The 17,071-nt window shown below is 39.2% G+C and overlaps 1 protein-coding gene across 4 annotated transcripts in view; it reads right to left on the reverse strand.

Moving 5' to 3' along the window:
* The window catches only part of GCH1 (GTP cyclohydrolase 1), a 140,131-nt gene that overhangs the window by 86,116 nt on the left and 36,944 nt on the right, over window positions 1–17,071 (reverse strand). Inside the window, exon 6 of one of the 4 annotated variants that reach the window (XM_019725738.3) lies at window positions 13,965–16,136. The exons of the other annotated variants lie outside the window; for them this stretch is intronic. Coding sequence (XP_019581297.1) covers window positions 16,010–16,136 — 127 coding nt within the window. The 3' untranslated portion in view covers window positions 13,965–16,009. Of the gene's footprint in view, window positions 1–13,964; window positions 16,137–17,071 lie in introns of those variants that run through there. 4 annotated transcript variants of the gene reach the window in all.

Here is a 17,071-nt window from a genome sequence, read left to right on the forward strand (position 1 = left end):
AGTTTTTATTCTGGGTACCAGAACCACATGAAAACATGGAAGTCTCTAAGAGTGATGCCCAGATCCTGGGACTGGGAATCAGACATCTGAGCAAGCACAAATGCAATTATTGCTTTGAAATTCTTTGTTGGGATGGTGTGAGGTGGAGTTAATTCCCAAATTATTGTCCTACCATGAGTTGAAGCCCAGAGACCCCCTCATCCCACAGAACCCCTAGGCAAGATACTACCCCGAGGGCTCGGAATGGTGCCACAGCCCACTAGCTATTTATTGCATGTTTTGATGCTGTTGGTCCAGGATTATTTGGGGGTTCTGCGTTCAAGATTCTGTTCTTTTCCAGGGTGACTAATCTGGTTACTGCCTCTTGCTGCAGAAATGGCCATCCATACTGATAGCAGGGACTAGCCCTGGGCCCCTTCCATAGAGGGACTGGGACAAGAATAAGGCAACTGAGAAGCCAAAGAGTCTACTCTTTGGGGTGCGGGGGTTGGGTTCACAGCCACAAGTAGGAGGGCACAGACTCAGCTGGTATCCTCAAGTAAGAATAGCATCCTTTTTTATTTAATCTTGGAAATTTTTGAAAGTTCACAAAAGTATTCAGAACCAGATAGTGAATTTCCATTAGCCAGCTTCAATAATTATCAACAATTTGCTGATCTTGTTTCATCTATCCCCACCCATTCCTCTTACTCCACCCCCACACCATCCCCAGCAAAGAATTTCAAAGCAAATCCCAGACAGGAAGTCATCTCACCTGAAAATGCTTTAGTAGGCACCCTGCTCCATCCTTGGCCCAGTCCCCACACCCACACATCATTGAATTTCTCTGCGTTCTTTCCATCCTCTTTCCCATATCCTGCCCACAAGTCAGGATATAAATGAGTTCTTAGACCCCACTTCCTTCCTTCTCCTTGAGTCCCTGCTTTTCTTTAACATATGAACTTGGTCAAAGCTCTCCCACCTGAGAAAGGAATTCCCTCAGCTCTTCAGCCACTCTACCTATGGCCTCCTTTGTCTCGCTTTCCCTTTGTAGCCATCCCCTTCAAAGAGGACTCTAAATTTGCTGTTCCTACACCCTCTCTTCCCATTCATTCCTCAAGCAGCTTGGGCACCACCAGGCTAATGACGTCCCCATTACCTAATCCAATGGGCACTTCTCTACTGTGTTTCCCTGAAAATAAGACCTAGCCGGACAATCAGCTCTAATGCGCCTTTGGAGCAAAAATTAATATAAGACCCGGTATTATATTATATTATCATATTAGATTAGATTAGATTAGATTAGATTAGATTAGATTAGATTAGATTATAAAGCCCCGGTCTTATATTATAGTAAAATAAGACTGGGTCTCATATTAATTTTTGCCCCAAAAGATGCATTAGAGTTGATTGTCTGGCTAGGTCTTATTTTCAGGGAAACAGGGTAGTATTGCCCTGCTTCTCAGATGAGTTTACTTACCAAGGTAATGCAAGTTCATTGCACAGAATTTGGAAAAGAAAGAAGGCAAATAAAAAAATTGAAACGAAATCGAAATAAATAAATGAATACTGAAATAATATTTTCTATTACTCAAAATTTTAATGTATTTGCTGCCAATGCTTTTTATATATATACATTGTTCATATTTTAACAACTGCGTGCTATTCTATCATATGGTCATGCCATGAGTTAGTCCCTGTCATTGGATGTTTATTTCAACCTTTTAATATTATGAACAACTTGAGAATAAACATTCTCATAGATGTGTATTTACACACACATCCACCTTGATTTTTTCACATTCTCTCTTTCTGGAAACCCCGTCCTCCATTTCTCATGGTTCCCTGAGTCCTAATTGTCAGTAGTCTTTGGGGAGCTCTCGTTTCTCCAATCTCCTTACTCTGTACCCTCCCCCTGGCTGGTTTCAGCTCCAAGAACAACTTGAGCAACAACTGGTCTGCACTTGACTTTCACATCTTTGCCTCCAGCCCAGACCTCGCTCTTAAACTTTAATTACTTGATATCTGCACTTGATTGTCCCATGGGGACTTCAATGAACATATCTAACTGAAGGCTCCGCTGCCCACCCTTCCCCTGGCCCCGAAGACTCCAAATGCCCATTTCTCTTATCATTACCTCGGTGATCAGCAGGGCTGTGATTCCCAGACACCAAAGCCCCCAAACTGGGGATTGTCCTACACTGACTGTCTTCCACCATTCACAGACGAACTTTTCAGGGTCTACTCCCTAAATCTCTCTGCTGTCCCCTCTTCTCAGCCCTCACTGCCAACTGATCTAGTTTGGGCCTCATTATCCTCCCAGAATTTATGCCACAGCCCCTTATGTTGTCCATCCTCCAACGGACTCTGATTACAACCTACACTTCCCTGCTTGAAATCCTTCCACCAGCCACAGCTTCAGGATTAGTTCTTGGGCAAGGCATAGATAGAGCTATACACAAATTTTCGACTGTGTGGGATTGGTGCTTGTAACCCCCTCCTCCGCATTGTTCAAGGTTCACCTGTAGTTGCAACAGTAACTGTGTGACCTGCCAAGCCTAAAATATTTACTATTGACCCTTTGCAGGAAAAGTTTGCCAACCCCTGATCTAGAACACCAGAAGGCCTATGAATTACAGAAAAATAAAGATGTGAAAATTCAGGTTACATAAGGTTAGATGAGAGCAATGAGTCTTTTACTTCATCCAAGAATTCACATACTTCACTTTTATCCTTTTTTCCCTCAAAACATTACTTCAGTTTGTAACATTCAAGGAAACTTCAAATAGTCGTTACAGATACTATACTTCCCCTTATTTTCTTGGCTCCATATACGTAGATAAAAATATAGATATATTTTTAACTTTTAACAAAGTAAGTACAGGCACATAATATTTTTTAAAATTTAATAGTGACAGAAGGCTTATAATTTAAGCAAGAGTCCTCTACCACCTCCCCACTTGAGACAACTCCTTAAAAGTCATTTAGCTATTTCTTCTTGTAGTTACTTCACTAAAAATTGTGCTTACTTGCTCTTTCTTGATTGGTCAATTTAGATGTTATCTAAACTGTTCCTGACAGATGAGGATTTAACTTATAGTCCTTCCTCTCAAGATAGAGGTTATCTCACAAGTTTTAGTTAACTCAGTAATCAGTGTTGAAATGATGACTATGTAAATATTTGTCACACAGAGACAAGCAGCATTCCATGGTTCTGTTTCTACCTTATACTTCATTTCATTTTGTGCCATGTATTTAAAAGCTAAGAAGGGGAACTCTGTGTCCCAGTAATGATCTTCCCCAAACCCAGTACATTGCAAATTATCAGAGCAATTACATATCTATAAAACAGATTATGAAACACAGATGTTGCTTTAAAAATAAATAGTCTGTTCAGAATGACAAGAACTCAGCTCTGGACCTCCCTTCCAAGTCATAATACCTCATGTGGCTTTTACATAAGGTAGAGTGTAGGCCTTTGGCTTTCAATTCTAAGGGAAAAGAGTAAGAGAAAAACAGTGAGGACAGTTCTGCATCCCTCACCTCATCTAGAACATTTTATCAAATAACAAATTCCCCCAAATCTCCCTGCTCCAATCTCTAATATTTAAGAGAATCAAGAACGCCATGATTCCAAGTCCACAAGCACATCTTAGAACGAGATACTAACCAACCTTTTGAAGGGTTCTCATCAAGAACCAAGTGTCCTGCCCAAACATAGAACTTTGTTTGGTGTGAGCCCAAGAGATAAACATGGATTGTGCATCAGAATCTGATCTAGTTCTGGGTGGAAGGACTATAAAAATCACAGCCCAAATCACATGTGCTCATTTCACATACTTTGGGTTTAGAGCTGACTTATAAACAATAGCTTTCTTATTATAGACAATACTGCAATGAATAACCTTGTACACAAATGTCAGTTTCACACATATACAAATACACGTAGAAAATAAATTCCCAAAAGTAGAATTGTTGGGGCAAAAGAAATATACATTCATCGTTGTTTTAAATGGAAAAAATATATAGGGTCTTTCAGAATCGGATATTCTTTGCTTATACTCCATAAATGACTTCTGGATCTAAAATGTTCATGACTACACGGCTAAATTGCATCTTCTCTGCATCATACATGTTAATGTTTCCAGGCTAATTGGGGAATGATTTATCATAAATTACATTTCTGGCCCAATAAATTCCCCATGCCATATTTGGACAGTCCCTCCTAATTCCACCTGTCATCTATCACTCTACTCCCCACACTCTTGTTTACATTCCCTCTATTCCAAGTTCATCCCTGTATTGTTGTTTATAGTCTCCTCAATTCCAAGTTCAGCAATGCTCTGCCTTTAGCAGAAATGAGAGCTTATAAGAAAAGGTATATTCCCCACTGATTCACTGTGGACCAGTAAGAATTCCAACCCTACAAAAGGAACCGGATGTCATGCCAACTTGGATTAATTACCTTGACTAGGACTGAGCAGAAAGAATATGCTCATTTCTCAGAGAGAGAGACTGAGAAGGCCCCTCTTCGAGAAATTACCTCCACTTGAAAATAATTTTTCATTAAACTGGACTTAGAAAAGGTAAGTAAGTATCCTTTGATTCAGATCACATTCCTTTTAGAAATAATTTTAGCAAAAGTCTTCCAGGCTGCCCTGAGCCAGAAAACCCCATTAAGCAAAATATTACTGCCTCAACCCCATGGGTAGTATTTCTATAAAGTTAGTACCAGCTTTGTTAAAGGTAGAAGTCTGTATGCTTATTGGATTTGGTAGCTTCAGTGATTTGATTTTTTGCTGAAAACAGTGTTTTGAAGTATTGGACAGCTAGAGGAATGAAAGAAATGTCTGCCCCATATCCTCTAGGAGAATATTTGCAATACTCTTTGAGACCCAATTTGATAATAAATGTATTAAAAGACTTTAACATAGAGGTAGGACAGTGAAAATATTGTCTACCTAGTAATATATTACATTTTTAGAATGATACTCAATTCTGGTAATTTCTTGCCAGGAAGAAATTTGGAATATTTATCAAGAGTCTTTTTTTTTTAAATGTGAAGAGCATGGCGTGTGATTTTAATAAGGCAATATGATGGACCCTTGTGGTGTTGGAACTGTCCAATTTTGACTGTGGTGGTAGAGACACCAACCCACACAGGTAATAAAATTGTATAAAATAACATACACACAACACACAAGTACAAGTAAAACTAGGGAAATCTGAATAAGATTAGTGAATTATATCAATGTCAATATCCCGGTTGTGATATTTTATGATAGTTTTGTTAAATTTAGCATTGGGAGAAACCCAGCAAAGCATACAAGGAATCTCTGTGTAGTGTTTCTTACAACTGTGTGCAAGCCTATAATTGTCTCAGTAAAATTTTTGTTTTATTTTAAATTTTTAAAAATGTGAATGTGCCAAGATAAATGAGGTGCAAAGCTACACCTAGGTCAAAGAAGAAATTCATTTGTGTGCTATAAAACTTTTAGCTATAAGACAGTTACATATAAGAAGATATCTGTATATTGTAGGGGTTGGGGCGGGATGAATAGCTCATTTGAGACCATCCATTCTTGTTACTTAAGGAAGGGGAAGAAAGAAAAGGAGGTGCCCCAGTAAATCCACACCTAGAACCCCATCCTTGGGAAACAGATATTTTTTACTGTAGAATTATTTATAATGATAAAAAAAACTGGAAAACACCCAAAAAGTCCATCATTATGAAAATGATCAATACAGTATGACATTTCTACCATGAAATGTCATGTAATCATTTAAACAAAGCTACAAGACCTACCAGTATAAGATACCAACATAAGAGAAGAAAAGGGTATGTGTACTTTACAGGATCCAAAGTGTTATAGATCGTTACGGGGGTAGGGGGTAAGGAGGTGGCAAAGACTGACAGAGTATATATATATATATATCAAAGTGTTAGTAATGAATTCTAAAAAGAAATTCGAGACATTCTGGGAAAAGGTCAATGCAAAATGGGTGTTACATTAAGTAATCATTGTAGATTTTTTTGGATGTCATAGTGCGTGTGTGTGTGTGTGTGTGTGTGTGTGTGTGTGTATGTAAAACCTTCCTTACCCTTTAACTATTAGTGTTACACACTCAAGTAAATACAGATAAAAGATATAATGTCTGGATGGATTTGCTTTAAATAATACTACACATTTGCTTTAAATACGTTTCTGTAGTATTTGTTTTATTTCCTTACTTTTTAAATTGTGCAAATAACATGCACAATTTAAAAAGTAAGTGAAATGAAACAAAGGTTAATAACAGTTATCTCTGGGCTATGTAATTGTGGGTACCTAGTCTTTTTCTTTATGCCTTACTGTATTTTCTGTTTTCTGTAATGAACAACTATAAAAATCAGGGGGGAAAAATAGGATATGTTTAGAAAAATCAGACCAGAGAACTAAGCTATTTATACACAGGTAATTGCAGCACTGATTATATTAATCTGGAGACAGTCCCTTTTAAGAGGCAATTTACCTTTAGACTTATCAACTGAGTGGTTGCAGATGCCCTTAACAGTGGATGGTGGAACCAATTGCTCACAGAGTGATGCATGCAGCTGTTGTCCTACCCAAATCGTCTGGGTTTGGGCCCAGTGGCTTCCTGATGGCCTCCACAGGTCTGAATCGTTGTATCTCAGGCTAGTGGTTCTCAGCTGGGGGAGCCCACCAGAAAAACCAAGGGAAGTTTTTTCAAAATAAAATTACAGATAATGAATAGGTCTTCATAGAGTGTAGGCACACGCAATGTCTAAAAGTTCCCCAAGTGATTCTGATGGGCATACATGGTCAAGAATTCCTGATTTAAATAAACAAACAGAAATAACTATATATAATATATAAACACTTTTGTGTGTATATGAATTTGCTTGTATATATTTTAAATATTGCTGGGAATATACATAAGAAGGTGGTTGTTGTGCGGGGCGGCCTGCGGGGTCTCAGCTCCCGCTCCCCACATAAGAACGCAGGATATGGTGAGGCCAAAAACGAACACCCACGGAGCCATAGGTAGGGGAGTCACACCACTATATTCTCGCTGGCAGCTGGGTTCACACGATGTGCGACCTGCTGTCCGCTTTGCTGCCAACCGACCGACTCTCCTCGACTCTCCTCCGTAGCCACAGCAGTTATATTAGTGGCCAATGGTTCAGTGGTTACAGCTGACAGCCAACTAGCCACAACTGACAGCTTTCTACTACCCGAGCCAGCACCCCCCACATGAGGCCGAGAGCCTGGAAACTGCTCTCTGGGGCTCTGTCCCACAGTGGTAAAAAAAGAAAACAACAGTGAGTTTGGGGAGGGAAACTGGGTCACTGGAGACAGAGACTTTTCACTGTATATCCTTTCGTGCTTTTTACATTTTATACAAACGAATGCATACGTATTCAAAAAGGGTAAAAAGTGAAAGAAAACCAAATTTTAAAAGTATCTCTGCTGTAGACAACTCAGCTCACCGGAAGCACTTTTCCTTTGCTAAAGTGGTCAAAGTTTTGTAATGGGAACACATTTTTTGGCAGAAGTTTTGCGAAGAAATTTTCTGAGACAGTATGTAACATTGACTTAAAAAGAACATTAGACATAATAATCATAATGGATCGTACAGTCTGAGAGTTACAGAAACTACTCACCACTTTAGAGCCACACGTTCTGCCGTTAAGAAGTACATACAGTCAGCCAGGATGGAGGAGAGGAGGGTTTTCATTTTGCAATTATAGTAAAGCATTTCATAAAATATCCCTGACGATACATACAGTTGCCTGGCTCACTTGAGGGCACAGGTGGAGGTAAGCTTTTCCTTCATATCCTAGTGTGCTGCGAATTTTGTGCTAAGTACATGTATTACCAGTTTAAAAAATACGTTTTTTGTTTTAAGTGAGATTTTAAGACTGTGTGACCAGATGGAATTACAGATGGCCAACTCACACTCCTGTCTTAAAGTGACTCCCAGTAGCACTTTGGAGTTCAAAGGGCAAAGCTGATTGCATACATCTTCAAAAATCTGATTCCAATTCAAAAGAGCAGGGGCTCAGAGTTACAGAGGTCAACTGGAAGAGATTGACCAGCTGCAATGGTGAGCTAGAGGTGGTCTGACGGTCTGGGCCCAGTCAACAGAAAGACCAACAGATGGAGAGTCAAAATAGGAACCTCCGCTCATTAACCCAGTGGCAGTGACGCAAGTCATTTAATCCTCCCTGAGCCCCAACTTGCTCACTGATAAAATAGAAATGTCCTTTACTTAAGAAAGCTGTTGAGAAAATAATACTTGTGGAAAGTACTATTAAAAGTTTAATATACTCCATAAAAAAAAGTAGCACCTTATAACAAGTTTTCCAGATTTGAGTACACACACACACACACACACACACACACACACGCGTGCGCAAAGAAAAAAAAAAACACTACATCTGGAACATTTCTCTTCCATCCCAAAAAACTAAAATGTAGGAAACATAAATTTTCAGTCCTCAGTATTCAGGGTTTCACCTTGATTTTAATCTTTTTTACAGTGTTCTAGTTAAAAAGGCCATAAGAACTCATTGTTGACCTGTTTATTCCTCAAGTGTACAAGACATTTTTTATATGGAAATTCTGTTAACAAAATATTCAAGCATTGACATGAGAAGTCATTCTCCTCCTGCCCCCTCATTATGAGGTGATTTTGACAACTGCTAAGCAAGAGAAGGCCAGATAAGATTTGGAGAAAAACTTCACATGCTCCTTGTTCATAGGTGAATCAACTTTCAGAAATACCCAGAAATGAGAAGTGAGAAATTTTGCTGTGAGATTAGTTGTCCTAGGCTAAAGGTATTTTCCAAAAGACCAACATGAAATAATTCTGTGGACCTTGCTAGTCATTTTAAACTGATTTTTATTTACTAGCTTTTCTGTTTCCTATTCAATCAATCCCTTGATTTTAGATGTGAAATGGCTCTGCAAAGAGAAAAATCTCCATAAAGAAATGTACCAGTCAAGATAGAATATTGCTGTAAAAATTAGTATCATCAGCACACATATAAAGGGAAATCCTACAAAAAGACAAGTTGGAAAGGAAAATATTTCATTTGTCTATTTGTTTAGCATATTTTCAAACATGGAAAGATCTGGAAAAAGGAGGGAGGAGAAGAAACTGAAATCAGGAGAAAATCAACAGAGCTTAAGCGCAACAGCCTCAGAGGATGTTTTTATACACACCCAGGCATTTCATCACAGGACTCCCTCAACACAGCCTTTTGAACGCTGACAGTCAAACTACATCTCTCTGGGCAGCACAGCCAGTTCCAGAAGTTCAAGTATTTCTCAGAAGGTCAGAGTTGTGGACACATTGCTCAAACCAAACAGGAGAATGAAGAAATAACAGGAAAGATGGATGGATGTATTAGGGCTGGTGTAATGCGTGTGCTAGGAGTTCTGTGAACAGGATTTGTAAACAGAAAGCTGCTTAAATACAGGACTTGGTGTGTCACTTCCCTCCCCACCCCAGGTGAGCCAGACTTTGGCATTCTTACTCAGAGAGCCATGGAAATGGAACTGAAGAAGTCAGAAACCCAAGCACTTTTACTATCCAACCTAAACCTTAGAATTCCGCAGGGACAGGCCCCCAAAGTGATGTCACGTCTTGTGTGATTCACTACTTCTAGTCCTATAATAACACTTCTACATTAACCAAAATGTTGACAGCTAATGAACCCACCACACTGAAGCCAAGGAAGGCATGTGGCAGATGTTCGCACACTGAAGCCAGCCCAGAAAGGACAGACCCCCACCCCCACAAAAAAGGAATGAACTCTGTTCCACACCTGGGAGGGTGACTCTGAGTTACAAAACAAAGAACTGTGTCCAAGTGAAAGGCTGAGCAGTACCAGGTCAACCTGGGCTGCTTCAGGAGTAGGAGTTTAGGACATGGAGAAGTGTTGCAATAGAGGTTGACCTGTTTTTCCTCTGCTGAGCTGAAGTTTCACCTCATTCAGATAGCCACAGACAGTCCGGCAGCTAACATCTCTTGGGGTAATCACAGGGCTTCTCCAAAAGCAAATGACCAAATAAATTATAAAGAAGAATTGGGGGAGAGGGGGAAAGTGGTGACTCCATAGCTTTAAAGAGATTTAGGAACCAGCGAACAATCCAAAGAGGACATTAAGAAAACAATTTCATTAACAATAGCATCACAAAGAATAAAATAGTCGAGAACCATATGATTTCACTGATATGTGGGATATAAAACTGAAAACAACAAAGGAACAAGATAAACAAATAAACAAAAACTCATAGACACAGACAATAGTTTAATGGTTACCAGAGGGTTAAGAAGGGGAGGAGGGTGGTAGATGAGGGTGAAAGGGATCAAATATATGGTGATGGAAGGAGAACTGACTCTGGGTGGTGAACACACAATGTGATATATAGATGACGTATTACAGAATTGTACACCTGAAATCTATGTAACTTTACTAACCATTGTCACCCCAGTAAACTTTAATTTAAAAAATATGAAATAAAATAGGTGATGAATAGATGGAGCCCAGAGGACTTTCAGGGCAGGGAAACTACTCTGTACGACACTACAACGGTGGATACATGTCATGGTACCTTGGTCCAAACCCACTGAACGTACACCACCCAGCGTGAACCCTAATATAAACTATGTACTTTGTGTAATTATGAAGTGTCAATGTAGGTTCATCAATTGCAAGAAATGTTCCATTCTGCTGGGGGTATTGATAATAAGGGAGGCAGTGCATGTGAGGGGGCAGGGGGTATATGGGGTATCTCTGTAACTTCCACTCAGTTTTACTGTGAACCTATCACTTCTCTAAAAAAATGAGTCTACTTTTCTTAAAAAGAATAAGATACTTAGGAATAAACTTAACCAAGGAAATGAAAGACTTGTACACTGAAAACTACAAAACATTGTTACAAGAAATTAAAGACACAAAGAAATGGAAAGATAGCCCACATTCATGTATTGGAAGACTTAATATTGTTTCAATGTCCATACTACCCAAAGTAATCTATACATTTAAGACAATCCCTATGAAAATCTCAATGGCATGTCTGCAGAAACATTTAAAAAATCCTAAAATTCATATACATTCTCAAAGGACCCTGAACAGCCAAAACAATCTTGAGAAAGAAAAATGAAGCTGGAGGCCTCACACTTCCTAATTTCAAAACATACTATGAAGCTACAGTAATCAAAATAGTGTTATATTGGCATAAAGACAGATATATAGACCAATGGAACAAAATCGCCCAGAAACAAATCCTCGTAGATATGGTCAAATCATCATTGACAAAGGTGCCAGTGGGGAAAGGTAGTCTCTTCAGCAAATGGTGTTGGGAAAACTGGGTATACTCATGCAAAACAATGAAGCTGGACCCTTACTTTACACTGTATATAAAAATTAACTCAACATGGATTAAAAACCTAAATGTAAAAACTGAAACTATAAAACTTCTAGGAGGAAACATAGGGGGAAGCTTCATGATATTGGAATGGGCAATAATTCCCTGAATATGACATGAAAAATACAGGTAACAAAAGTAAAAATATACAAATGGGATTACATGAGACTTAAAAACTTCTGTGCAGCCAAGGAAACAATCAACAGAGTGAGAAGGCAACCTACAAAATAGAAGGAAATATTTGCAAACCATTTATCTGCCAAGGAGTTAACCTATAAAGAACTCCTACAACTCAAAAACCTATAAAGAACTCCTACAACTCAAAAACAACTAAAAATAATAATAACCCAATTTAAGAATGAGCAAAGGATTTGAATAGACATTTATCCAAAGAAAATACACAAATGTTCAACATACGTATGAAAAAATGCTCAACATCACTAATCAGGGAAATTCAGATCAAAACCACAATGACATATTGCCTCATACCCATCAGAATGGCCACTATAAAAAAAACTGGATAATAAGTTTTTGTCAGAAAATGAAGAAATTGGAACCCTTGTGCACAATTAGTGGGAATGTAAAATGGTACAGCTACTATGGAAAACAGTATAGAGATTCCTCACAACATTTTTAAAAAGAACTACCATATGATCCAGCAATCCCTCTTCTGGGTAAATGTCCAAAAGAATTGAAAACAGGATCTTCAGATATTTGCACACCTATGTTCTTTGCATTATTATTATTCACAGTAACCAAGAGGTAGAAGCAATCTAAATGTCCATCAATGAATGAATGGATAAGGAAAATATAGTATTTATAAACACTGGAATATTATTCAACCTTTAAAAAGAAGCAAATTGTGTTGCATGCTACAATGTGGATGAACCTTGAGGACGTTATGCTAAGTGAAATAAGCCAGTCACAATATGACACATACTGCATGATTCTACCTATCTGAGATACCTAAAGTAGTAAACTCTTAGAAACTGAAAGTAGAACGGTCCTTACCAGGAGCTGGGCGGAGAGGACAAAGGAGAGTTGTTCAATAGTATAGGGTTTCAGTTTTTCAAGTTCTAGAGATCTGTTACCCAACAATGTGCATGCAGTTACTACTGTACTGTACCCTTCAAAATGATTAAGATGGTAAACGTTTTGTAATGTGTTTTTTTTACCACAATTAAAAAAACAAAACCCAGATCAATTAATTGCAATATATGGACCTCATTTGTATCTGGATTCAAATAAACTATAAAAAAAAGCATGAGACAATAGGGAAATATTGAATGCTGACTGGATGTTTGAGATAAAAGCATTGATATTATGTGATAATGGATGGTATTTTTTAAAATGATTATTCTTCTTATAGATAATCTGAAATGTTTATGGATGAAACATTTGCTTTGAAATGATCCAGTGGGGATATGGCGGAATCAAGATGCCCATGAGTTGAGACTCATTGAAGCTGGGAGATAGGTACATGGAGCTGCATGTACTCATGTACTGTCCACTGCTGTACGTGTTTATTTTTCCATAATGAAGATTAAAATCAACATAGAGCAAGTGCCTCTGGGAGGGTTGGGGCTGTCGGGTATTGACACTTGCCTTGAATTCATCTGTTGAAACCCTCTCCTCACCTTCAGCAGAAGGGCCCAGGCCCGTCATGGTGAATCCAGCTGTTCTGTGTTGACAGCCTTCTCTGAAACCTTTCCTGTCTGAAACTGCTCCTCCCCTAAGTGACAAAACAGGAAACTCAGCCTATCAATCTTTAGTGAATAAACTCAGGGGCAGCAACTTCGGCTTAGATGAGCAGCTCATTGTTTTATTGACATCTGAGAGTTGTGGTTTTAGGAATGTTTTATTTCAGTAAGCATTCCTATTTTGGGTGATGAGACTTGCTACCCAACAGTCTACAGGGTCCTTTCAGGAGGCATTCCAGTGTCCCAGCCCTGGACACGCCACCCCCGACAGCCAGTGAGGGCAGGGGCCTGTCCCTGCCGGGGTGGAGCAGGGACCTGGGTGAAGGCCACCCAGAAAGAGGGTATGATGAGATCGCCAGGCACTGACAGGAAAGAGGCAGCAAAACCTTTGCACCTACTTGGAGGTTTTGCCCAGGATGGGCTCTTCCCTAGAAGAGGGAGGGAAACTTTCTTCCATTCCCTGCCTGGCTCCTTGCCACAGCCCGTCCTTCCCCAACTGCTCCCACACAGAAAGCACGGCCAGTTCTCAGGAGGCTGCAGTTACTCTAAACTAGGCTTATGAAAACAGGGACGTGGGGGCCACTCCGACTCCTCCCTCTTATCCCAGATCTCCCCTTCCCATTACTGCAGGACCGTGAGGACTGTCATTCCCAAACCAAACACCAAAGGGAAACCAAGAGCCTGCGGTAATCTGTATTGCCAGTGGGGTTTATATTCTAATAGCCTGACGGCTGAAAGAAGCCCTTATGGAGGGTATTTTGCTAAAACAGAATACCATGAAAATAATCAAATTAATTGCTCTATATATATTAGTGGTTAAAAAAAAACACTACTTTCACAAAAACAAAGTTATAACATTTTAATAATTTAAATAGAATCAACTTCAGGAACATATACACACACATACATAAAATTCAAACAATTTAATTGAACAGTGTATTTAAATGCATCAAATTCTTAAAAATCCCCAAAACGTACTCCAGGTCATGAATATGAAAAAGTAACTTTGAAGTACTACCGACCAAAGAAAAACAGACAAGGTAATTACTTTATATTTACCAGTAAGACGGCAGTCTGTGGGTACATTAGAACTCTATGAGAACACTTCTAGGAAATGTTAGAGCAAAGAGTCATTTAAAAAGGAATATAATTGATCTCAGAAAGATAAATTTATGGCTAATAGTTTCTTTGGTCCTTCAAATCACATCTGTTTTTACTTTAAAATACCAAACATGAGTTCAGTGCTTAATTCTACCTCTACATCCATGTCTAAATATTAAGCAGGATAATGTTTCTATTAGCTTCAATTTTCAAAGGAACTCAAAATCATCCACCACCATACTTAAGAAACTCCAAATATAGAAAAATACAGAAAATAGAAGTAGGGAGAATTTTTAAAAAGAAATACTGCCCCATCCTAAGCCAAACAACATCAAAGTGGCAGAGACAGGACAACCAAATCTAAAGCCAGCACTGTAGTTAATTCTTCTTAAGGTAATGGGATAAATTGGAAGAGCACTACGTCAGCCAAATAAGAAATTTCTCCATGGAATAATTAATTTGTTTGTGTTTTTGCAGGGGAGCTGAGGTGCTTGTTTGTTTGTTTGTTTGTTTGTTTGAATTTGGCCCACACTGCCCTGGTAGAGAACATTTTAATATAATCATTAATAAGGCAACAGCTTCCTGGACTAACAGACCTAGACCACTGAACACTAAACACAAGACCCACATGGACCACAAGGGAAACCAGTCTGGGAGCTTCCGGTATTTTCCAGTAGTTCCAGAAAATGACATGCATCTTCACAGACACCAACAAGACCATGTCGTTAGACATTGGACATAGCTCGTAACGCAGTCCACGGTGAGTTCATTCTGCGTTCTTTCATGTTCATGGAAGCTATGGTTCTGTGGACCTGAAAGTGGTGGACATGCTCAAAAGTTTCTGGAATACTTAGAAAAAACATTTGATAAGATTTAAAAAAAAAAAAAGTTTTGAGGCATCGGCAAGGAACACACAAATTAAGCTCCCAGGAAGCTTCCAAAGGTAGAACTTTGAGGACAAGTTATGTGCAGTGTCAGTACTGAGTCTTATAAAATACTGGCATCTAAATAAAGGCAAAGGTATCTACACACTAAATGGTGTGCTATTCTCATCAAGGCACAGAGAGTTAAATGTCTAAATCCCTGTATGTCGACATGAGAATACACCGTAAACAACTCCAGGAACTAATTCCCTATACAGGAATTTAAAAAAGAATAGAAGGTAGACATGTGCCTTTTTAACTCAAAGTAAAATAAAAAATATAGATATTTCACCACCTTCCCTTCATGACTAACGTTACAACTGGACAGTTAAAAAATAAATATATAAAAAATAAAGTGTCACTGGCAGTGTAATAAACACGATTAAAGTGAAGTCTGTTGGACTTTGAATTTGCAGAGCACTGCCGCATACCGGACAATAAATTATTTGAAGCACTACACCATTTTTGTTTAGGGAGTGGAAAACGCAGTCTATACGTCACAGTTTTCTCCCATTCCCAATTCCTGTGCTTATGAACCAATTTAACATATTATTTAACAAAATCCAGGAGTTCTTCTCCCTTCCCAGCACCCTCAGGGAATCTATGAATGGCAGTGATGTTGTGTATAACTTAACACTATTGGCAGTTTGCTTGAATGTTGCCACTGAACGGTGGCAAGAAGAAAGTAGAGGGTCCACCTCTTTATTAATTATTTTTATTTGACTTGCAATAAATAATTATTAAACACAGTGACAAGGAACGTTTCACGTCTGTTACAATGAGAATGGAATGTACAAACGGTTAAGGCCGGACAAACAAGGCTACGAGAAGCGCGATCTGCACAGCACACGGCACGCGCTGACGTTCAGCTCCTAATGAGAGTGAGAAACTCCTCCCGCGTCTTTGGATCTTCCCGGAACACGCCCAGCATCGTGCTGGTCACAGTTTTGCTGTTCATTTTCTGTACCCCTCGCATCACCATACACATGTGTCTACAAAACAAGCCAACCAAGGGGGTTGAGAGTAATAGACCGTTGCTGGTTTGGTTTTTAAAATGAAAAGCAGGCTGAAAAATTAAATCTGATTACACTGAGTTCAGAATGACCAAGTTTGTCACTTCTTAGACAAATTTTATTTAGAAGTGTTTCTTAAGTTTCTCAGTCGTATAGCTTTTATTCTTATCAGTGCTCAAGTCCTTAATGCATCCAACAGGAGGGGGGCAAAATGGAATATTCTTTCTGGGTAAAATGACACAAGGGGTCTACAGAGATAGAACAACTTCTAGATCAAAAGAAATCCAGAATTCTTCCTTGATCCATCTTTAGGACCAAGAGAGTAAGTACTATGCTAGCTGAGGTGTTCAGAGACGTATGGAAGCGTGCTGGTCTCACCAGGCAGAACCCAGAGGGCAGTGACCACAGCGAGTTTAACAACATGGTGCAGCTGGGCAGCACACTCATAGGGAGCCCATGCCACGCCAGGAGGATGCATGAGAACTTGGCCCACAAGATGTGTGCAATTCTCATAGTGCATCCTCGTAACTTAAAGAAGTGTCTTCAGTGGCCCTTCATACCCATTCTTAGCTCCCTCCATTTTTTAAACGTGTGACAAAATATTATAAAAACTCTGCTTGGAGCAACACAAAGCTAAAGAAGAAATCAAGAGAAGACATAAAACACTGCTGGTTGTGCAAATCACCACACCTAAGCTTATGACTCCCTACTCTTCTACAGCCCCCACCAAACAAACTGAAACAAAACCAGTCTCCCAGGTCCTGGCTCCCATATTGGCAACACTAAATGAAAGAGGTAAAAGGGCTCCGGGCTCAGAGTAATGTGTGGCATCACTTCTTACTGGAAAAACCAAGCAGCACTGCCTGTCATTTTCATGCACCGTTATGCCATGATTAAGGCAAACAATAGACGCG

This window comes from Rhinolophus sinicus, chromosome 3, assembly GCF_057876585.1.
Source record: "Rhinolophus sinicus isolate RSI-liver-muscle chromosome 3, RSI-T2T, whole genome shotgun sequence".
NCBI classification, from domain to species: domain Eukaryota; kingdom Metazoa; phylum Chordata; class Mammalia; order Chiroptera; family Rhinolophidae; genus Rhinolophus; species Rhinolophus sinicus.